This window comes from Strix uralensis, chromosome 1 (assembly GCF_047716275.1).
Source record: "Strix uralensis isolate ZFMK-TIS-50842 chromosome 1, bStrUra1, whole genome shotgun sequence".
Lineage (NCBI taxonomy): Eukaryota > Metazoa > Chordata > Aves > Strigiformes > Strigidae > Strix > Strix uralensis.
The window spans coordinates 65,028,876-65,053,050 of NC_133972.1; the positions used below are offsets into that span (position 1 = coordinate 65,028,876).

The 24,175-nt window shown below is 43.4% G+C and overlaps 1 protein-coding gene across 2 annotated transcripts in view; it reads left to right on the top strand.

Moving 5' to 3' along the window:
- ACVR2B (activin A receptor type 2B) overlaps positions 1-22,099 on the top strand; it is a 101,860-nt gene extending 79,761 nt beyond the window's left edge. For both annotated transcript variants that reach the window (XM_074869301.1, XM_074869300.1), the window contains 10 exons: positions 1,168-1,375; positions 5,086-5,195; positions 6,542-6,693; positions 7,823-7,966; positions 9,066-9,209; positions 10,107-10,255; positions 13,927-14,041; positions 16,890-17,028; positions 19,351-19,481; positions 20,645-22,099. In XM_074869301.1, coding sequence (XP_074725402.1) covers positions 1,168-1,375; positions 5,086-5,195; positions 6,542-6,693; positions 7,823-7,966; positions 9,066-9,209; positions 10,107-10,255; positions 13,927-14,041; positions 16,890-17,028; positions 19,351-19,481; positions 20,645-20,839 — 1,487 coding nt within the window. In that variant the 3' untranslated portion in view covers positions 20,840-22,099. The remainder of the gene's footprint in view (positions 1-1,167; positions 1,376-5,085; positions 5,196-6,541; positions 6,694-7,822; positions 7,967-9,065; positions 9,210-10,106; positions 10,256-13,926; positions 14,042-16,889; positions 17,029-19,350; positions 19,482-20,644) is intronic.
- Positions 22,100-24,175: the final 2,076 nt, after the last annotated feature.

A 24,175-nucleotide genomic window follows, 5' to 3' on the forward strand; every position in this document is an offset into this window, starting at 1 on the left:
TGTTGAGCTTCTCGTCAACCAACATCCCCAAGTCCTTCTCCTTGGGGCTGTTCTTAATCCAGCCTGTATTTGTGCTTGGGATTGCCCTGACCCATGTGCAGGACCTTGCACTTGGCCTCTCTGAACTTCATGAGGTCATGAGGTTCGCACGGGCCCACCTCGCAAGCCTGTCAAGGTCCCTCTGGATGACATCCCTTCTCTCCAGTGTGTCAACTGCACCACACAGCTTGGTTTTGTCATGAAACTCGCTGAGGGTGCACTCAATCCGGCTGTCCGTGTCACCAACAAAAATATTAAACAGCACTGGTCCCAATACCGACCCCTGAGGAATGCCACTTGTTATTGCTCTCCAATTGGACGTTGAGCCATTGACCACATAGTTTCACTCGGGGCAGTAGGAACTTTGCCGTCCTTTGGTACAGGGCTCTAAAGGGGGAAAACCCACAGACTATGGAGACACCTTTGTTTGTGGTGACCAAATGTCCATTTGGGGTGGCCAGATTTGTCTGGGGAATAGAGTTGCTTTTTGCTGAAGGTCTTGCTTGGGTGGAGAGGCAGCATGAGCTGTGTCAGCCACAACTATAAATACGTAATTTATCATACGGAGTCTTATTCACATAAGCCTGAACTGGGATCTAAGTGAGGAATAGGAACTGGTCAGGCCCTCCTCCGCAGGAAGAATATTATCTGTTCTCAGTTACATCCTACCCACATAAGAAACCATTTATTTTTAGGTGGTGTTTCCCAAAATAGTGGTGGAGAGGGAGGGTAACTCCGTTGTGTGACATCCCAGTAAGCATCAAGTAGCACCCTGGGAGGTTGTCTTTCTTAAACAGGGTTTCTGTGGTTAGAGAGTCCTGGGTATGGGTTGCCTAGTACATCCCCCAGTTATCCTGTGGTTGAAGCACTGGCTGAAGGAGATCTGGGGGAGGTCTCAGCTGGACTCTTGACTTCACCGTGAGCTCCTGTTGTGAACCTAGGCAAACCTCACCTTTCTGTTCCCTACATCACACCCACAAAAGAATAACCCTCCACGCTGTGCTGAAGCTCACATCAGTGAGCTTCTTAGCAATCAGGGAGGCAAATGTATGTATCACCTAAAGCATAGCCACGTAGAGATGTTTCTGATTTTGCTTGAACATACTTGGGGTTTGAATTTTGCTTCAGGACCAGGCCATGGGGAGGCTGAGACAAGGGAATGCATTTACTACAATGCCAACTGGGAGTTGGAGAAGACCAACCAGAGTGGTGTGGAGCGCTGCGAGGGGGAGAAGGACAAGCGGCTCCACTGCTACGCCTCCTGGAGAAACAACTCGGGCTCCATTGAGCTGGTGAAGAAAGGCTGCTGGTTAGACGACTTCAACTGTTATGACAGGTAATAGCTTAACTGTTTTTTCTGAATACAGATTTAATTGTTCCTTTAAGTGTAAAGGCTCGGGTTTTTGCATTGAGGAAAAGAAAGCAAGTCCAAGTCAATTGGGCCATTCATCTCCTGTAATTACTTCTGTTGCTAATGCAGCTCTCAAAATTCTCACTTATCTACTTTGGCTTTCTAAATAGAAGCTGCAAAAGGCACTTTTAGGTGTTTTGTTGTATTGTTTTTTTTTTCTTAGCAAAGCTTTGATAATTCTGGCATGCGTTGAAAAACGTGTCCTGTACCATCAAATGAAAAGCAATACGTTCTTCCAAGAGCATTTGGCAATACAAAGGAAAACTTGGAATCATTGGGAGCTCTCTAGAAAAACACCGATATCTGGAGGTGGTTAGAGGTTGAGGTATTCTGGTGTTTGTGATGTTGCAAAAAGTTTCACTGTTCTTCGGCTGAGTTAAGAGACGTGCCAGGAGAAAGAGAGGGGCAGCAAAAGCAATACGTATGTTTGTGCATTGCTGCCTGTAGCGAGCTGAAAAGGAGCGAGGATTTGTAGTACGAAGGCTCCAGCCTCATTAAATAGCTGGGAAAATAAACTAGTCTTTTCTCATTTCCCTTGATGTAATTCTACAGAGGGGAAAAGAATTACAGCTAAAGAAAATAGCCCTCTGAAGTTTCACAGTTTAAAAGGATAATGTTCAGTAGCTCTAGACTCAGTGTTTCTGTTAAAAAAAACCCCAACAATGGCCAACCAATCAACCCAAACACAACCCTTTCAATTATGATTAACAGAACATAAAATTGAAGGATTTCCCTTGATAGAACAGCAATGTTGTTGATCTCACCTTTGTGCAATTGCCAGCTGAGCATCTTTGTAGCTTCTCATTCAAAAAGTTTTAGGGCATCAGGTCCTAAGCCATGGAGCTTAAGATGGGACTAGATATGTCCTATGGCTGGAGAGTATTCTCCCTTCAGTGCTGTACACTATCCCTGCTTTTGTGCCGGTTGCCTTAGCTTATCCTGACTGTGAGTTGCTCCTCATCTTCCTTCTATTATTAGCACTGGGGTCACTCTCCCACCACACCTATTCACTTGCCAGTTGCATAGCCACGCTCTATATATAGTTAAATTTGTATTCCTTCCCGATAAATCAATCCTCCTTGGCCCATTAGTCATCTTAATGCCAACCCCTCTGAGAACAGAAGGTCACTCTAGTTTCCTACTTCCAAGTAGAAGTGTTTACTGTAAACAGATTTCTCCTTTCAGTGCTTGCTCTCGTGTACAGTGACACTTTTATTGTCACTGAGTGTCTCTGTGAAGGGATGTAGTGGTTCTTAAACTTTGTCATCGTGTGTTGCTCTGTTACAATGGTAAAAAGTTTCCAGGGCTCCTCACAAGCCTTTTTGCAGCCCTGGGGTTGAGCATCCATTATCCTGCAGCCTGATTCTTCAAAGTCACAGTTCTAGAGCAAAGCTAAAAGATCTTCTGAGAATTAACAAAAAGTACAGGTGTTGAAAGCAACATTTGAAATAAAGGTTAGCTTTAATTAAATAAAGGCTGTTTAAATGCAGTCTTTTCTTTTTTTTTTTCCCTTCCCTTGAGTGCTCTCGGTAGTCTTTCATGCAGGTAGTATTGCATCCCATGATGTCAAAAATGGCTAAAAAGATGATTTTTCGATCAATGGTGCTGTGCTGACACCCTTTTTGTCTTTGTCTTGAGCACTTTTGGATGCTGAGTGCCTGAGTGCAGCCTCGGTAGATGTACCTGTAATACCTGCAAGAGTATTCCCTGGATGTAGGGCATGGTCCTATTCTGCCAGGCTGCAGCTCTTGGAGCACAGGCAGCATGTGTTGGTGTGTGCCAAGCACTGCCTCCTTGTTGCTGGAAGGTGAAAAATTGAGGAGTGCAAGGGTTGGGATGTTGAGGGTGATGGCTCAGTACTCTGTTCTTTATCTTAAGGAAACAAGTACGTGGCACATGTACATTTAGGGTTATAGGAAAAAGGTAGTGTTTAAAAATCAACTTGTGTGCTCTACATTTATTTACACAGCTCCAATGGAGAGGTCGTGTTCACGTTCCCTTGAAGAGCACGTGAACTGCTACGAAATGTGCCCTCGCTGCCATAGAAAAATGTGTCATTCTCTCCCACTGTCTCATTTGTAGTATTTGCTAAGTATAACATGTCATATGTACCTGGATGGCTGCCCCAAGCGCACACCAACTCAAAGACAGGGATAATGAATTGCAGATGTGGAGCAGGCTGTTTTCACTCATTAGCTTGATTTCTTAAGCAACAGATTCAGCAAAGGATGTGTTTTCTATTGAAGACTCCAATACTGATGCTGTTAAATCCAAACGGCTTGTTATCTGATTTCATGAAAAAGCATCTGGAAACATTGCTTAACTTGTTGAAACATCTTTGTTCATTTGAATAAGTCAAATAGCTGCTTTTTTTCTTTGAAGTTTAAAAAAAGTAAAAGCCTGAAAAATAAACCAAGTGCTTCCCAGCTGGGACCTTGCAGGAGACATTTCAGCTATAGCTGCTTTTTTCCCCCCAAAGGAATAAAGCACTGAAAACTACCCTGCGTTATGATTGAAGAGAGCCTTTTCCATTCTTCTTGTGGCAGTACGTCAGTGATACCACAGAAAGGGAGGCTTGGCATGGGTTCATAAATGAGTAATAATGTCAAACACATATGATTGTTTTGCTACTTCCTCTGAATGGTCAAAGGAAGGAAGTTATGCATATAATTTAGCTGGGCTTCAGGAAATAGTTTGATACGGTTCTCTGCAGAGAGCAGCTCTGTAGCCCTAATAACTAAAAGCAGAGGGTAACGTAGCAAAAGGTGGCAGGGAAGGGAAGCAGGCATTTAAGAAAAAGAAATTACTGCTAGAGCACTGCAAAAATCACTGTACGTCTCTTTTGGCATTGATCTGTGGGAGAGGGAGGATTTGTGGATGTGGAGTTGGTCTGCTCCGTAGAAGTCCCCTAAGGCCTTGCACAGTGTGGAAGGAAACCCCGGTGCTGAGAAGACTGTAGTGCTACCTGGATAACAGGCAAATACAAAAAACAAGAGCTGCAACCTGATTTTCTTAAAGGTTTTTGTGCAGGAATAAGATTTTTAAAGGAGAAGGAGATGGCACTTGAAAATTAAACTTTAAAAAAAAAACCCAAAACCTGCAGCCTCCCTTCCTGCCTGCAGCAGGACTGATGCTGCTGGTGTCTGGTGTCCTACTGCATTGAGTTAGTGATGCTCAAGGCTGTGAGAGCAGTCTTAGCTCAGTCCTCATCATATATGCTTTATGGCACAATCTTTAATTGCATGATCGAATACTCCTCTCCCCTGACAGCATACATATGGGCTATGGGAAAGACACTGTTCAGGGAACGAGGCATCTCTCCATTTTTTTTCTGCTTCTCATTCAGTTAGCAGTGGTGGCTGTTATTTATTACTCGCCACCTAATGCCTTCAGTACATATGGAAGCATTTGTTTCCTTTACAGTCTTTTCAAGGGTCTTTGCTATCCACTGGGGTATTTGAGTGCCAGGTTGTTTTCTGTAAGTGGAGAGTGCTGATCTGTGCAGCGCAGCAGCAGGAGAAGGCATGTGGAGAAGACAGTTCAGGGCAGGTCTCTCCCAAAGACAAGAGGCAGGAGTTGGCTGATGTTGGCTTTTCTCTTCCCTTCATTGCTGTGTCTGTCCCTCCCTGACGCAGGCAGGAGTGTGTGGCCACAGAAGAAAACCCTCAAGTGTTTTTCTGCTGCTGTGAGGGCAACTATTGCAATGAGAAATTTACCCATTTGCCTGAAGTCACCGGTCCAGAAGGTGAGTGACTGGGTGGATGGGGAGTTGGGGTCTCTTCCTCTGGACCCAGTTTGTGATGACTTTGAGTTGTTGGATGTTGAGGAAAAAATACATCTGATGGGACACAAAGTACCATTTTGGTTACAAAGTCCAGAAATCCTTTTGCTACGGTTCTTTAAGAATATTTTTTTAAGGTTGTTTCACGCTGTGGGTAAAGTGTGTTGTACCAACACCTCGGATGCTGTCAGTAAGGATTAGGTTTTCTTTATGGTGGATGTTCACATTGGGATATTAGAAAACAAAATCTCGCACAAGAGGAAGAGGACATAGATCAAGACTTAAACTCTTAAAAGGTATTTGACAGCTTCTTCATTAATTTTCATAGGTCACAGGTTTCAAAATACCCTGAGCATCTGGGATTTTTGCATTTGATTGCTATCTTGTTGGTCTGGGGATTGAAAGGGAACGGGTGTGTGTGTCAGCCTTCAGAGTTTGTAGATGTACTTCAAGGAAGAAAAGTAATAGCAGGTCCTTCTTCAGAGGCTAATAGAAAAATGGTGATTATTTTAGCTGTACGCTTGCTAAAGTGTCATTCAATAAAAGTTATTAAAGCAGGTGGATCTTTTCCTTAGGATGGTTTCTTTTGCTATCAACTACCTACATTTACTGAGATGTTCCAGTAGACCATTATCAGATTTTCCTGGGCTTTCCTGTTAGGTTTTTAATTGTTTACATGGGTTTTATTATCTCCTGTTATTAATGTACCCGTAGCAACCTAGTAGCAAATATTCTTTCTCTCACTGTTTTTTGTTTAGTTTGGCAAGTCTTGCTATTTTTTCCTTCCCTGTCTCCAACATAGCAACATGGCTCCATTTAGTATTCCCATTGTTTGTGTCTCAACTGCACTGATGTAATTTGGAACAAGAACTAATGTGGGAATAGTGCACTTGATTGTGGCTCCAGCAGCATTTTACTAAAAACTGACATCTTGTCAATCACTGTAAAAGTCAAAGCAATGCTGTGAGGGATTTCGTGCTTGCTTTAATACATTCGGAAGGGTTAAGAGAAGGAAATCTGCTTTTACATATCCCAGCAAAAAATACCCATCTTAAATAAAGGTCAGTTGGAGGCTCGGCTTGCAAAGTGTGGTTTGGACCATTGCGACTCCATTACTAATAGCCATATGGAAAAGAGTAAACCACAGAGTCTTATGAATACTGTTGGATGTGATGGGACACGCCACTAAGCATTGTCAACTTTGGAGTAGAAGGAAGGATGGATTTGGTTGCATTTAGACATGTAGCTGACAGTGCTGTTGCATGCCTGAAGGGTCCTTTCCCTCGTTTACCCTGCTGCTTTCCTTGCAGTCATATATGAGCCGCCACCGCCAACACCCTCCCTGCTCAACATCCTGGTTTATTCACTGCTCCCTATCGCTGTCCTCTCCATGGCCATCCTCTTGGCCTTCTGGATGTACCGTCACCGCAAGCCTCCCTACGGGCATGTCGACATTAATGAGGTGAGGGAGTCACTCACCTTTATTTGGACCTTACAAAAGTCACGGAGACTGCTCAGTATAAGTTCACATCCACTTTTGCTTCACTATTCTCAGGTGACCTAACTTTTATTCCCTGTCTTTTTGAAGTTGGTGTTACAGTTGGCCTCCTTGGTGGTGTTAGCATTCCCTGTGAGGCTGATGGGTTTAGATGGGTTTATCCATGTCCGAGATTCCTAAGGGGTGGAGTTACACAGCCCTGCTTGGTGGTTATCCTTCCCCTCAAACTCTTAAACCCATTGCCTTATTTCAGCCAACTTTGCAGAGGAGCAGACATCAGAGAGATGATCAAGTTTCTATCAGCTTTATGGGGCAAGGGGAGATGCTTTCCCTGATGAAGCTCAGTTTTTATGAGCCATCAGAGAATGCATGCAGGAGGTCATCTTCATGACCCAAAGCCATCAGGAACTGGTCTTTACTGGTTCTGCTGTGCCCTGAGCCTTCTGGTTTCTTCTGAAGGGCCAAGCAGCTACCTCTGCCTCCCTCTTCTGCCTGTAACAGCCCATACTGTAAACCTTTCTCATCTGAAAGCAGATAGGACAGAGCTCCAACGCCACGCATCCTGCAGGGTTGTGTTGTTATCCTGGACAAATGCAGAGTTTAAACAGATACGATCTTTATGATGCTGACAGACCTGTTTACTGCCCATTGCTAGGCTTATGTGAAACATGCCTAATGAAATGCAAAGCAGTGGGAGGTTTTAGGTGTAGTTGGCTGTTGGGTCACAAAGCTCAAAAAGTTCCTACTTTTGACAGAAGGTAGCCTTGAGGTCATTGGTGTTTTACAGCCCAAAATAGCTCTTGCTTTGAAAACACAGGAGAATTCAGGTTTTGCCAGAGGATGACAGGCAGTAGTTTGACACACGGAGTGACACTTGGAGGCATAGATTGTCATATATGTTCTATACAAATACCCTGCAAAGCAAGATAGGGAATTTCAGGCTGCTCTTGTTGCAAACAGTACATCTAAATAATTTGTAGTAAATAAAATGTCACTTCTTTACATCTCTTTCCCCATATGCAATCTTTCCACTCCTCCCTTCCCTTTGTTTTCAAGTCCAGCTTAAGCTGGTAACAATTTTTCTCCTGTGCAGGACCCTGGCCCACCACCCCCTTCTCCCCTGGTTGGCCTAAAGCCTCTGCAGCTCTTGGAGATCAAGGCAAGGGGACGCTTTGGCTGCGTGTGGAAGGCTCAGCTGATGAATGACTACGTAGCAGTGAAAATCTTCCCTATTCAGGTGAGAAGGACATTGCATTAGGTTCTCACTTGCCTGGCTTCCTCACTGGGGCTGAAATGCTCTAAGTGCCTATGGAAGTGTTTTTAAGACCATAATAAAGATGCATTTGGACTCTTCTGCTGGGGGAAGAAGTTCAAGGACCCTCCCTTCCTACACTCTTCTCTGTGTTACCTCATTACCAAATGCTTTCTGTAGTAGTAGTTGTTGAAAGAAGGGCAAAACCAAGCACGTTTTGAAATCTACGGGGTATTTTAACTTCACTGCAAATGTCTGTGTTGTTAAAGTCGTCCAGGAAGGCAGTGTGCAGCTGTGATGCCCAAAGTGCACACAAAGGACCAAAGCTCTGGCTTTGTGTGTCCTGCCTGGGTAGTTGTAAATCTGGACCCAAACCTAGCAAACAGTTTACAGCTTAAAAAGGCACAGCCTCGGCACTGTGAAAGCTAATTGCTCTGCAACGTTTTGTCAGCTCATGTCTTCCGCTCTAGGAAACCTTTGAACACTCCTGACTTGACTCTCTAGGAATTGCAGATGGAAAGCGTAAAGTAATCAAAAGTCAAATGAAAGAAAAATGACTGAAAAATCTTTGTGCTCCTCCGCTATCTCCTTTGTTAATTTTTTGCCCCGTATTTGTTGTCATAGTGTTGCTAAAGGAGATTTACACATCTTCTGTCCAAGCCAGCTGTGACCTACTAGTAAATATTCAATAGAGCCTAGATTAGATTTTGCAGTCGTAAAAATTACAACTACAATGCAGATCTGGGTGCTGTATGCACAGGCTTTATTCTTGCAAGCATCCTTAGGAAATCTTGACAAATTTTATTTCTCGGTGAGGCTGAGTTTGGATTCCTCCCTCCTCCCCACACAGGTGCTTTAGGAGTAGCCAAGGATAATTTTGGGGAAGGGAGGCTGAGAACAGCAACTTCCAGTCTTTCTCCAGCATCTACCCTTTAGGAAAACAGCCTCATTTTGAAGGGATACATCACATCCGAATGCTGGAAGATGATATTAAGAGGACCATGAGCAGCTCTGACTGAACTGAAGGAGCTTTTTGCTTTAAAGAGAAGCATGATCTTTGATGGTGCATTTCTCCCTGCTTTAGGATAAGCAATCTTGGCAGAGCGAGAGGGAGATTTTCAATACTCCTGGCATGAAGCATGAAAACCTTTTGCAATTTATCGCAGCAGAGAAAAGAGGGACAAACCTAGAGACAGAACTCTGGCTGATCACAGCTTTCCACGACAAGGTAACATGTCATTGCACATACATTTTGGGAAGGCAGAGGCAGCTGGTTGTGAAGCAGCAGGATTTGGTGTCTAATATTCTCTCAGAAGCTCCCCTGTAATCTATCCAGTCTGTCCCTGGTGAGCCATGGCTCAGTGGTAGTGGAGAAGTGCTCCTGCTCCCCTTCTTCAAAGGTCCTTCCTTTAGCTTTCAAGGCTTTCCTGCACAAACATAGGATTAATAAAGTGGGACCTGGGGGGGGAGAGAGAGGTACAAAAGGCCACGGCTCACGTATGTGGTAGTCACCATCTCGTAATCTGCGTAGATGAGCACATGGGAGCCGGATGTCACAGACCACTGCAGTCCCAGCTCGCCCCTTGCAGATGAGCTCTGTGTTTGCTTTTGAAGCTCGGGGCATATCTCCCATTTCATGGATTGCTTTAGTTATCAAACATGGCTAACACTTAAAATAAAGTAAACACGCACAAATCCAGGGTTGAGCCAGCAGCGTTATCCCTCTGTTTAATCCAAGGTCTACAGAGTCAATCATTGCCACAACCAGCTGATACAGTGCATCAACTTCTTGCATGGAAGGCTTTCGCCTTTCTTAGGTTAGATGAATTTCTCTGTTTGACATGATTTTGTCCCTTCCTTACCTCCCTCCTCTTCCCTGGCAGATTAGTAGACTCCTCTTAGACATCCATGTACTTTCTGTGCTGTCAAGGGCTGAGGACTCACAAACACTTCTGTTTTTCATTTCTTCATTTTTACTTTCACTAGTGATTTTTTTTTTCCCCCTGTTAAATCAAGGTTCAAATTTCTCAAGCACTCATTAAAACCATTTTCTGAACTGATGAGTTGGCACATCTGTCACGTAGCAGGGTCTACGATTAAGAACATACGATGTCCTGTTTCTTAGGGCTCTCTGACGGATTACCTGAAGGGCAATATTATCAGCTGGAATGAGCTCTGCCATGTTGCAGAAACAATGGCCCGTGGCTTGTCCTACCTTCATGAAGATGTCCCTTGGTGCAAAGGTGAAGGACACAAACCTGCTATAGCACACAGGTATGGCTTCTTTTGTTGAAACCATTCAAGTGCTGTGTTCAAATGTTTGCAACCTCTTTGAAATGATACTGTTGAACGGAGGAGGAGACTGTGCTTTTAGGAAGTAAATGCCTTTTAACCCAACAAATCCTATGCTAAGACAAGACTTTTTTTCAACCACGTATGAATGGTGAAGGGCAAGTAAGTGTCTTGTCCATGAAACAGTCAGTATGGTTGGTAGTGGTTTATGGCAAATATCTGAAGCATAGGTGCTTCCCTCTTCTATCAACTCTTGTCTTGACGTGTAGTGGGAAGGGAAATCTGGTTGCTGCAGAACTGCTCTTTGAAAGGACTGTGCTTGATAAGTTGCATTGTAATCCGTGTATTTCTATGGCCGTACCAGGATTTGGACCCTATTTTTCCCTAAGTGTTTTAGACTGATAATTCCATTATGTGTCTTCCCATAGAGCTTTTATCATTAGGTAAGAAATGGAGAAACGGTAGAAACGCAGAAAATGGCTGCTATTTAGTTTTATAGTGTCCAAATTGTGCCAGGGTGCTTTTGAGAGACACCAGAGCAGGCAGCTGAAACCTCTTCATGCTTCAACCCACCTGAGTGGCAGCACTGTGGGGACAGTGAGAATCCAGAAAGCAGTGGGTTAAACCATGCTCATTGCAACAATATTTGTTTTAGCCCTTCTCCTAAGTCCCACATTGCTTGCCCTGGACTAAAGCATATCTACCAAGTGGTTTGCTAGTGGCGCAGAAGGGGGGAGTTTTCCAGAAGGGATTTACGTGGGCTACACGCAGTAATCCGCCACCGTACTCCCCCACCACCCACCGCATTTCATCTAGGATGGACTTAAACTCCGTGTCCAGCTGCAGCAGTTTGTACCTGATCTGGTGGAGCTGTCTTCATGTACAGCAAGATAATCCCAGTTTTCTCAAGAGTGTCCCTGCCCCGAAAACAACCCCCTTCCCCAAACCTGAAGGTTCTGAGAGCTGTGGGCTGGTGAAAGAGCCTGCAGCTGCCTTTGTGCTGCTCCTGGAGCTGACCCCTGTGTCCCTGACATTTGTCCCTGTGGAATAAAGGCAGTGGTTTATACATGAAAATTCCTGAGGGTGGGGAACAGAGAAGGGCTATAGAAAGGCTTTAAAGCAGCAGATCGTGCTCATTAGTGTCTCCATCCATTTAGCAAATGATGAAAGATGGAGAATGCACCGTTTGTGTGAATTTAGCATATACCTACAGGAAGAGGGATTTCAGGAGACGGGATTTCCCTTGGATTACCCTACTCCTTTCGGTTTTATTTTTGTTTTAAAAAACCCCACCAAATACCTTTTAAATTTGGGGTGGGGGAAGGTGTTTTTGAATGGCTTCACACAGTGCATGGAAGATGCTAGGGTTGCCAGGTGGGACTCCCCGAGTCACTGCTGGTCAAGGGGTTCAGCTAACTCCTTACTAGCCCCTGACACTACAAGCAGGATTACGGTTTTGTGATCGCTTCTTGGTGCGAAAGTGCCCCCACGTGGAAGCTGAAAATAAAATCTCCAGTGTCTGAATCGAATTAACCCACCGGTTGTTCATAGTCCACTCACTCTCTTATTCCCCAGTTTGAAGCATTACATGGAAAAAGATACTTTCTTCTTTTCAGGCCACTTTATCAGTGGCCATTTTAGGATGGTCTAATGCATATGGTGTTAGTGGAAATTCTACTTGGCATGGCTTTGGATCAGGTCTTTGTCCCTGTCCTGGATGTGTTTGCATTGCAGCTCACACTTGCCAGTTGAAGGTGGTTTGTGGAAAGAAGGAAAGCATGGAAAAATGGGGAAATATATGGAAATAGGGGAAAAAAGGAACTGCACTGTATATCAAGATGTAGTAGTTAACTGTTGCATGCCCAAAGGGCAGTGCGGGTGAACAACAGCAGCCAATGGCCATACAATAATACTGGTTTGCATCTCACTTCACTTTGGAAATGTATCATTCAGGCAGACTATCTTATAATTTCTGTGCAGTCCTTGTTGAGCTACTGTTTTGCAAAAATCTCGTGCACAATCTAGACTATCCTGGAGGGCATAATCCCCTAATGCTAACCAAGCAGAGGGGTTTATATATGCCATTATGTGATGGCTGTTTTCTAAGCCTGTGGGGAAACAGCTCTAGCATGGAAGTAGTCAGTGTCTAAGATGACAGGTATTGTTTTTCTGTGTAATGGAGGGGTGCAAATGTTTTGCAGGCTCTGCAAAACTACTGTGTACCTACAAACCCTGTTTATCCCCTTGAGGTGATGGAGGTTGATTTCTGCTGGAGTTGCCTGGCTGTGTGATGCTTTACAACTTCACACCCACTTCCCCCATCTTAATCCTTGAACCAGAAATGCCCATCATGCTGTGCTTAGCTTAGGAAAAATTCTTTCTTCTGAATTTTTAAGCTCAGAACCAGGGGCTGGGTGGTACAGGATGATTTTTGCTTGTGGTGCTTTGAGCTGGTGCTCTGGCATTCAGGGCCACAGAAAGCAGCTCTTCTCTATGGTCCAGCAGTTTCTCTCTTCCCAAAGAATTTTGACAGGTCTCTCTAGTGTGGAACAATTGTATCTGCCCTCATTAATTATTTTGTGCAGGCCTGCAATGTCCTGCAATCAGCAGGGTCACTGAGTGAATTGATGATAGGGAAATTATAATGCTGAGCATACAGGACAATTGCCATCTGCTGTCTAAGTTCTATAATTTAATTAGATTGCCAAACATTCCTTTTCAGATGAAAATGCGGAAAGCGCAGGGAACGGAGCTCGACTGGTTAGGCATCTCGGTATGACCCTCCTCCACCCTCCTGCCCCCCTTTCTAGCCCTTGCAGATTTACCTGAGCTGCCCTGAAGCGATCCCGCTGCAGCACAGGACTGACACAAATGTCCTCTTAAAGCCACCTTCAAGCACAGACCCATCATCTCTACTGCAAATGCTTATACCTGCCTGTCAGCTGCTGGGTCCAATCCTGACAGCTTGTCTGAGTGTGGCCTCACACCCTTCCCTGCCTGCTTTCCAACCCTCTGAATTTGCTGGGGAAGATCGATCCAGCAATTAAAACATAAGTGGAATAAATGACTATGGCAAAAGTCTGTTGAAGCGTGTAGTTAGGGTGAGAGAGTCCCACCAGCACCTGCAAATTTCCAGGAAGATATAATTTTGTAGATAAGAGCAAACATCCTTACTAGGATAAAAGGTAAATACACCACCTTAACCTAACTTGCTTTTGTTGTTGTGAGTGAGAAATGTAAGAAGTGCCCAGAGGTGGGGGTCCACAGCTGGTGCTCAGAGCAAGAAATGGTGCCTTACACTGCCTGCTTTAATTAAAACGCCCCCTTCATATCACTCCTTGCTTTTATTTTGAGGTTAATTCACCATATAGTTCAGCTGACTCTGTGCTGGGCAGCACAGGGCTACCTGGTTGTGCCTTAGGGACACGGGCAGTGAGGAGCAGCCAAATTTGCCAGCACTGGCTGTGGCAAGCAGGCGGGGGAGGAAAGAAGGAAGGAAGGAAGGAAGGAAGGAAGGAAGGAAGGAAGGAAGGAGCGAGCTGATTTACTGGGGGCTGCTGAGACTATAAACTTACAACATGGTGTGTTGCAATGTGATTTAGACACATGCTGTAATAAACCCTTGCCAAACTTGCTTCTTGGCTTGTCCATAGGGACTTCAAGAGTAAAAATGTCTTGCTGAAGAACGACTTGACGGCAGTACTAGCTGATTTTGGACTAGCTGTACGGTTTGAACCTGGAAAACCTCCAGGGGACACTCATGGACAGGTAATCATTATCTTTAACAATAACATTTTAAAAAGTTGGGCTTGCCATAGCTCCTTGGGAGTGGGGGGTAGTTTGTATAGATGCATTTAATTCTCTTTGAGATATGTGTTTTCCATAAAAGCTTGTGCTCAGACATAAATTTCAGGAGCTGCTTTGATCAGGGTGATCGGGGAGAGGGCTCGAACTCTCCTGACCGCTGTGCACATGAGGTCCCCCCAGCCCCAGGGTCAGGTGACTTCTTCGGTCACACATGGGACTTGTTGACTTTCTATTGTCTCAATATTAAATATTCATAGAATCATAGAACATCAGGTTGGAAGGGACCTCAAGGATCATCTGGTCCAACCTTTCTTGGGAAAAGCACAGTCTAGACAAGATGGCCCAGCACCATGTCCAGCTGAATCTTAAAATCCACTGCTTCCCTGGTGAGATTATTCTAATGGCTGATTGTTCTCACTGTGAAAAACTTTCCTCTTGTGTCCACTGAAATCTTCCCAGGAGTTACTTGTACCCATTAGCCCTCGTCTTTTCCATGTGACTCCTTGTAAAAATGGAGTCTTCATCTGCTTTGTAGCCACTCTTTAACTACTGAAACATGGTGATAAGGTCTCCCCTAAGCCTTCTCAAGGCTGAACAAACCCAATTTTCTCAGCCTTTTCTTCTATAGCAGGCTTCTCAGTCCCTTGATCAACTTTGTGGCCCCTCTCTGGACCTTCTCCAGCCTGTCCACATCCTTTTTGTATAGTGGGGATCAAAACTGAACACAGCATTCCAGGTGTGGCCTGACAAACACCAAGTAGAGTGGGATAATGCCTTTTTTATCTCTGCTGGTGATGCTTTTGTTGATGCAGCCCAGCATCCTGTTGGCTTTGCCACTGCACCTCAGTCTTTGCTCATATTGAGCTTGTCCACCAGGAACCCCAGTCCCTTTCCAGAAAGCTGCTCTCCAGTCGGGTAGATCCAAGCCTGTGCTGCACTCCTGGATTATGTTTTCCCAAGTGCAAGACCATACCCTTGTCCTTGTTGAACTTTGTAAGGTTCTTGTTAGCCCACTCTTCCAGCCTATCCAGGTTTTCCTGCAGGGTGGCTCTCACTTCCAAAGTGTCCCCTTCCCCACTCAGTTTGGTATCATCAGCAAACTTCATCAGGGTAGACTTGATCATAAAATCATAGAATCACAGACTGGTTTGGATTGGAAGGGCCATGGGCAGGGACACCTTCCACTAAACCAGGTTGCTCAAAGCCCCGTCCAACCTGGCCTTGAACACTGCCAGGGAGGGGCAGCCACAGCTTCTCTGGGAAATTTGTGCCCTCCCACCCTCACAGTAAAGAAACCCCATCATCCAGATCACTTATGAAGATACTAAACAGCATTGGGCCCAATATTGATCCCTGGGGGAGCCCAGTTGTGAACAGGTTGCCAATTTGAAAAGGAGCTGTTTACCACCACCGTCTGGGTGTGGCCTGTCAGGCAGTTCCCCACCCACCGCACAGACCACTTGTCTAGACTGTGACACAAATATTAATACTGCTAAGTACTAATACTGCAATACAAATATTAATACTCCTAAAATTACTCATTTAGTTTTAAGAATTCAGCCAGGCTGGCTGCTTGGTGACCTTCGGTAACGGCAGATCTTGCGAACTGGCTGTGCTCTGCGTAAACAATTTACTACATTTTTATGGATTCTTAATTTTCTGCTTTTGCTTTGCAGCGGGTAGCCCCTTGTTCTGCTCTCTTGTTGGGGCACAGCAAGGCCAGCATCCCCTCCTTGTGCCTCCAGGGTTTTCTGAATGCCCATTTCCAATGCAGGCTCACATTTTACCTTTATCTCAAAGGAGTGAACACTTTCCTGGGTTGCCCCCCCCCCCCAGCTTTCCTCATTTTTGCCACCTTTTTTTGGACATTTCTAGTATTTTTCATGCCTTACCATGTCCTGGCTTCCCCCTGTCCCCACTGCCCCAGGTAACAGGAAGAACAAATGAGAATTTCCTACAGGAAAATATTAAAGGCATTTCAATTCCCATGTTAAAAAGGTGCTTTTTCTGTTGCTCTCCTCTCCACTCTCCTACATTATGGGCTATAATTCTACCACGTATATAACCACAACTATATGAGAAATTCAGTATGGCTCTACCTGGACTAAACACAACAAGAAAGGCACTGTAATGAGGACTAAATCCTCTCAAAGCGAGAGGGGATCTTTTCCAAACAGATCACAGCAAGCCGGGGCAGGGTAGAATTTTCAGGGTTCATGCTTCACTGACTCTGTGGGTGTAGAAGACTTGTTTCATCCAGGGCTATCAAACCAACACTTTTTCCTACCATTTCAGGATATATCAATTTTATTCTTCTCTCTTTTTTTAATATATATTTAATCTTTTTATAGCGAAAGGGGATTGAACTTTCAACAACTACGATAACCAAGTCTGACTTGACCTCAGGGTGTTTTGTGTGTTTACAAAGACAGCATTTTCTCATGTAGTGTGTGCTGCTGGAGCAAGATGTGGTGGGACACAGGGAAGGCAGGATTTCATCCGTATTCACTGTGCCATGCTGAATTTAAATTAGACCTGTAGTGTATGCTGAATGAATATCACACACCTAACCGTGCACTTTTTCTTTCAGGTGAAAGCTTTTTCTTTCAGGTAGCTTATCTAGACTCAAATGATCTTAATGAGAATCGGTGTCAGAAGAGACAGCCCCCTTTTGCTTGTTTTTTGAGTGAGGTGCAACTTTAGCAGAAGTAGCCTTAAGGCTAATGAAACCAGCTGTCACTCATCTCCAGCCAGCAGAGGCTGTTGGGCCCAAATGGAATGTAACTTGAGTTGTGTTTTTTCTGTTTAGGTGGGAACAAGGAGGTATATGGCTCCTGAAGTGTTAGAGGGAGCAATCAACTTCCAACGAGACGCCTTCCTGAGAATAGACATGTATGCAATGGGACTGGTGTTGTGGGAGCTAGTCTCCAGATGTAGAGCAGTTGATGGTAAGAATAAAGATTGTCTCTTCCCTGGGGAGGGCACTGTTTCAGTGTGGTTTAGTGGTCCAGAGAATGGGCCTGGCTTTGTTTAAAAAGACAGTAATCAATGGTGTATCTTTATTAAGCAGCTAACCTGTTTTTCACTTGCTTGTTTTTAACATAAGCTGTCATTTTCTGTAGATAATAACCTTTGTAATGTTCAAGTCTCAAAGTGCTTTTAACTACAGTGGTTATATTGCAAATTGGATGAGAACTCAGAGGGAAGAAGAGTAGGTGGGTGTCCTTTAGTCCTGAGCCTGCTCTGTGCTGCTTTCTGTGGCACTCTCCGTTCCTGCCTGTGACCAAGGCAGGCTTTGAGCTCTGAAGAAGAGCTGCGCTCAGCTCCGGCTTGGCTGTCACACCTCACTTCTACAGGGCAGTGTGGTAGCCTGAATGGAAAGCCCAGAAGTGAAGCACCTCGCTGAAATAGCAGGAACACAGAGCTGGAAGGATCTTTTTGGGTCAGTAAGCCCATTTCCCTGCTATCATAAGTTGTTAGGTATTAATCTTTGACTTCTGCTGATCAAGCCCTCTCTCAGCAGTGAGCTGAATTTGTTGTTCCATCTACAGCTTTGGAGGATCTCACTTTTTCCTGGATGTTCCAAAAGAATGAACTTCCATGGTGTCTGCTTTCTCAAGTTTTTTGTCCTAAAATGATGCTGCAAAATGGAGCATCCTTTCTGTCCAAATAGCATATCTGCCCCTGGTCAGGGAAGCAATCATTTCATTGTAGTAGCTCCAAGGCAGCTTGCTCCAACTTCTTATGTAGATATGAGTGCTCTGGACTGAATGTCAAGTTCATAAATTAACAGTACCTCACCTGGACCTCAAATGTTTTTGTTACTATTACAGTAGGACTGAGGAGTTTTATTGTAATTAGGATGTCTGCATAGGTGTGTGGTAAGAGAAGGCCTTTTCTTCAAAAATGTACTATGCAACCAGATAAAATGCCAGAGGAACAGGGAGGTAGGAGCACAATGGGGTGAAACAGTGGTACCCAGATCACTCATGTAGGAATAACCCTTCTCTGTTGAGGCCCCCAAATACCCACTTGAATTTTTGCCTGTCATGTTTGTGATCTCCTTCCAGCTCTTCTCAGGCAGTAGCTGGCCAAGATGCTCCAGATGCCATACACAGCACTGTTAAATCAGAGGGAAGGATTCCTTTGGGATGATGGGGAGTTATGCTGAACCTCATTTGCACTTCTAGCTCAGAAGTGATGTTGTGTAAACAGCAGATCTGGCTTGGAGGTCACCAGTGCAGATCTTCATAGCCTTGATTCCTCTTGGAGGAAAAGGAAGGGAAGGTCTTGAGTGTTACTGTGCCATCCATTGGAACAAGTGTTTCAGTCTGGTTTAGTGACTGGCATTGTGTCAACAAGAATAATGATAAATTGTTGTAGTGATCTAATGTTTTTTTAGAGTACCTAAACATTATGTTGTTGGTGTCATAGTTCATGACTGGCTAAAGTGATCAGCTCTTTTATTTTAGTCTGGAAAGGCCCTCTTGAAATATCTCCACTCTTGAAAGAGGTCAGTCTTGCTACCGAGAAAATATAAGTGATGCTGCAGAGCACCCTGAGAAAGCCCATCAGTTAAACTGGGCTGCCATTTGTGAGAGAGCATCTACGCATTGCCAAAAGCCAGCAGACATTTCAATAAGCCGAAGTTATTGCAACTGTCCGGCATCTGCACTGATACTCATAACAGTTGTCTCATTCCTGTGGCTCAGGGCAGTTCACAGCTATAACTGGTATAACTAAAGCATTCAGAAATCATTTTGCACTTAGGAAATGATACTTGGGACAAGTGCATCTGGCCTCAGCACAGATCACAAAGCAAGAAATTATAAGTGTTGCATATGCTTGATCTTGCTAGTCAGTGCCTAAAAAGAAATCATGCTCCTGCTGAAGCCTTTCTCTAGGTTACTCTGTGTTGAATTGCTATGCTAAAATGCGAGGAGGACAGGCTGATTTCCTCTTTCTATTAAAATAAATCACGGACTACCCAGCAAGCCTCCTCAAGGAGAGTGGTGGGATTGGGAGGCCCGGCCGAGGGTTCGGATTTGTAACTCGACGAGGTGGAAAATGTGTGGCCAAACAAGCAGCGGGGACAGCAAAGTCCATTGTGCAGGAGGAATGTAAATCACGTTTGTCTGCAGTGACGTGAACTTCAGGCTTTGCTGTGGTGGGTTGAGGTTGCTCTGGAGCCGCAGCTCACTCATGCATGCAGAGGACGTGGCTCTGCAGAGGACATTGCTTACTAACCTGGTTCTGCATGTGCACCTTAGGTCCAGTGGATGAATACATGCTGCCTTTCGAAGAAGAAATAGGTCAGCACCCATCCCTTGAGGACCTGCAAGAAGTGGTGGTTCACAAGAAGATGCGCCCTGTGTTCAAGGATCACTGGCTGAAACACCCTGTATGTCCTTGCTGGTTAATGGTGGACAATGTTTTCTTGTGTGATGGGAATGAGGGATGCGGTTATGCATCACTCGTTAGCTTCAGAGGGAAGCTAACCAGTCTGCCCTGGTGCACGGACCTACTCCCTGGTGCCAGAGAGAGTCAGCGCTGGGGAATGGGGTTGGCTCAACAGCTTCATGCTCCCCTTTCTGTTTGTCCCTTGTACTAGAGAGTAAAGCAGCTGATTAAAACCAGCCAGTGCTGAACGTGGAGTGTGTGGTGGTTTAGCAGGACTCTCTTAATACGGTGAAAGAATGGAAAATAAAGTCCTTTTCATTAAGAAGAAGAAAATTATTCATACCATCAGAGACGTGTTCCTCACAAGCTAGATAGCATGCAAGACTTGAACAATTTTTTGAGGAAAAATTAATTAGACATGAAGGCAAGCAGACAATGAAGCAAAATTCAGCGTGGGTTTCCCAGAGGTAGATCATTCCAGGCTTGTGTTTTTAATAAAAGGTGGTTTTTTTCAGACTGGGAAACTGAGCAGGTGATGAAATCTCACAGCGCTTCAGCAAGAAGCTAAATGCCTCTATTCTGACCAAACTGCCCCAGTTTTGGCTAGACTCAGGTGTACTAACTCATTGCCTAGAAGTCAAGGAGAGCTGCAGGCTGTAGATAGAGATGAGTGTTCCACTTCAAATGAGGGTTCAAGTAAGAGCTACACTCTCCCAGCAGTGTTGAATTGGGTTATTTTGGGGATATCTACAGAAGCGGTTGCAAACAAAGCAACGGTTTTGTAGCAACTGATAACGGTGCTGCCAGCTGTCGTGGTTTTATCATGGGGATTGTAATACTTGATGACTTGTCTTTTAAAGCTTTAACTACTGAACCTCAGGATGTATTTTGATATTAAAAAAGTACTTTGGGGCCTATGAAAAAAAGCTGGTTGTGACCAAGACCTACAACCTTAGAAAGCAGAAGCTTAAAAAAACTCCAAACCACCTATTTAAAGTAATTTTTAAAGCTAATCTCATGATAATTTGCATACCGTGGAGAAAATATTCTTAGTTTTTCTTTACAGCGTTAAGCTGTGTTAAATGGACCTCCCTGTCTGCTGCAAAGATGGTCCTCAGAACAGACTTTGTTGCTGAAGGTGCTTTCTCCCCTTGTTGTCTGCAGGGCTTGGCGCAGCTCTGTGTGACCATCGAAGAGTGCTGGGACCACGATGCGGAGGCTCGGCTCTCGGCGGGCTGTGTTGAGGAGCGCATTGCGCAGATCCGCAAATCCGTAAACGGCACTACCTCGGACTGCCTCGTCTCCATCGTGACGTCCGTCACCAACGTGGACTTGCCGCCCAAAGAGTCTAGTATCTAAGTCCTGGTTCACTTTTGTCTTTCCAGACTCAGTGGATTTAAAAAAAAGTTTAAAAAAAAAAAACCCACAAAAAAAAAAAACCCCAACACAAAAATCCAACAAACACATGAATGCAGCTGCTATTTTATCTTGACTTTTTATTATTATTGTTATTATTATTATTATTATTTTTTGGATTGGATCAATTTTACCAGCACATTGCTCTACTGTATTAAAAAAATGGACATTTCAGCAAGCATTCAGGTGCCGACTAATGAATGCAGAAAAGGTGCAGGTACCTCAGAACCTCAACAAACTCACTTCAGTTGTTTTTATTTTATTCAGTTTTCTGGGTTTCTCTTTATCAGTCTGTCTTCTGAGCGGAGCATCTGTGACATAAAGGAAAACCACCTACCATCTTAGAAAACGCAATGCTGCAAACTGTGGAGGAAACTTAAGACTGTTATATAAAGAATACACCTTCCTCAAAAGGATTTTTTTCCCCATTTTGTTTTGGTTTTGGGTTCAGTTCCTTTTTTTTTTTTTTGGAAGTGAGCTTCAAAAAAAAACAGCAGATGTGTCTTTTACGGATCTAACGGGTGTCATTGTAACATGGAAAAAAAGTAACTGGGCAGAGAATGTTAATTCTTGATGGTAGAATTGAAGGGGGGAGCGTAGAATAGGGGTGGGGAGAGTGACGTTGGACTTGGCAGCATTTGGGGAAACATCATTTGCTATGGAGCTACTTCTCAGGTAACCATTAGAGGAGGGGAAGGACATTTCTGGGCAGAGTATTAATGGCTGCAGTGTATGGAGAAAGCTGAGTTAAAGAGCCAGTGGTTATAAGCAAGGCGCTAGTTCTTTCTTCCTCCAGTATCTTGGACTTGGGTGGTAAAAGAACAAAGCAGAACTATAATTACCTTTTATTTTTCGACTCCAGATAGTAACAGGAAGGACACTTTTAAGCAGTGTAATTGGAAGAGGTGGGAAAGTGTGTTCTCAGAAACACTTTGGTAAAATACTGGAAGATGGGAAAATTTTTGCATCTCACCTTAAGTGCGACTCAGTTCAGGAAATTAGGCCAACCAATTAGGGGTTGGTTATCTGTCAGCCCAAGCTGCTGGTACAGATGGTGAAAAGAGGAAAAGTGCGAAAACTGGCTCTGTACTATTTTTTTTTTATATTTAATTTGGAGTTGGGGGGGGTGGAAATACCTGAACTGGTGGCAGATGGCTCCTGTAGCATCCGAGAAGCCTATGAACTGCCCAGTTGCAGGATACAGAGGCAGCTGAGCAGCAGCAGTGATTATCGCAGCATCTCTCCAACTGGTTTCTTTGACGCTGCTTTCTCCTTATTCTGTGACGAAACTCTTTTGTCTTAAAGTGGTGCATATTCTAAAATACCGTTACTCTTATTATGCCATAAACTCGCTCTAGTCAGTGAATGTTCCTAATGCTGCTGATTCAACATTGAAATATTTTTTTAATTTGCAAAACATGCAATGTTTAAAAAAAAAAAAAACTAAAAAAAAAAAACAAACCACAAAACACAACACACACGTTACGTGGCTTCCGAGGTTTAAACTGAAAAAAATTAAAAACTTCATGACCACAGACCACCTCAAACCAGAAATACCTCAGAATTTTCTACTTGTATGAGTTTTATTATATATTTTGTTAGTTGTGTTGTCTTGTAGTAAGTATATTTTAATGTAAGTTGGCTTTTATGACAAGGGAGTTTTAAAAAAAGAAAAAAAAGAAAAAAAGTTCCAAAATCTTTTAGGAAGTGCTACCATTTTTGTTTTGTTTTGTTTTATAAAGCACCATTGTAAATAACTGTATACAGTTGTAGAATAACTGCCTATATAAGGTACCTGGGCATTATTCACTTTTATTTGTGAAGGTTGTTTCCATTCTGTGTTATTTTTTTTGTCTGTTTTAGTGAAAGGACAGTACATCTTTTTTTTTCCTTTTTTTTTTTAATTATTATTTTTATTTTTTGACTTTGAATATAACATGAATTCTGTGTCTTGCTAGACTGACAAAGTTACGTCCATTGGATGGCCAGAACTTCTAAATTTTTCTTTGTGTTAAGCCAAAATGCAGTCCTAAACTAAACACCCTGTAATAAAAATGTAAAAAGTCTGTATTACATAAATGAATTGGACTTTTGCCACTGCCAAATTGTCAGCGTGCATTCCTTGCACAGATGTAATTTAATAAGCAAACAAAATCACTAATTGGAGAAAATATAAAGAAAATTGAAATATATTTCTTGAAAAATATAGCTTTAAAACCTAGAGGTCACAAATGAGGACATGGTCCTTTATCTTGAAGAGACATTAAAATACTTGCCTTAATTTGTCTATCTGAATAAAGTCTTAACCTATTCTTTCAAGTTACTGAATGTATATTGCATATTAGTATGTACACACATGTAACTGTATTTCCGTGTGTAGGTTTGGAAGTTTCTGTTTCTTGATGTGCTTCTGTTGAGAACACCTTGACAAAACCAGACAGAACGATACCATTTTGACCCAGCCGATGTCCCTGGTCGTGGTTGGCATCTTTGGGCCTGATGCTGCAACATACCTATGCTTAGCATTAAGCATGTAGGTAGCTCTTCTGGTGTCATGACATTAGGCACTCACTTAATGTTAAGTGTGGTTGTAAAGGTTTGCAGGATCAGTATTTTTCATGTTTAATACATTTCTGCACTGAGATTTATATAAAAATGTGACTATGTTTTAGAAGTGAAGTGATGTAAGGGTTGGGGTGGAGCGTAGAGCAGTTAAGAATGAGTGAATACTTGTTTCGAGGTGGGCTTGCTCCCATTTCCCTGGGAATGGGAGCCAGTTCATATTGCTGCAGAAAGAAAAAAAGCTGTACTGTCTTTTAACTGTTAATATCTGTTTGCTGTTCTGGATTTTTTTCCTTCAGCATTATGTATTATGGCTAAAACAGGCTTATTACAGCAGTTGCTTTTTTATCCTGATTTCTTTAAGAAGCTTTAAAGTATTTATTGAAAGTGCCATATGATTTTAATAGCCTATTAGTCAGTCTCTGAAATCTTCTCTTTTGAGAAAGCATAAACAAAAATTCTCACGTGTAGCTTATCTTACTGCAGGGAACTGCACAACCATACAAACTTTGACCAAATGTTGATTGTAAAGTATTACATCTTCCCTGGTGTAATGGTTCCTTATAGATCATCTTGTCAACAGGATTCAGAAACTGATTTTAAAAAGAGTTTCCAAACTGCGTGTGTGTTCAGTTACAAATTTTAAATATATGTAGGTATGCGTGTCTTGCTATCGCAGCAGAGAAGGAAATCCTGAACGTTTGCTTATTTACAAAT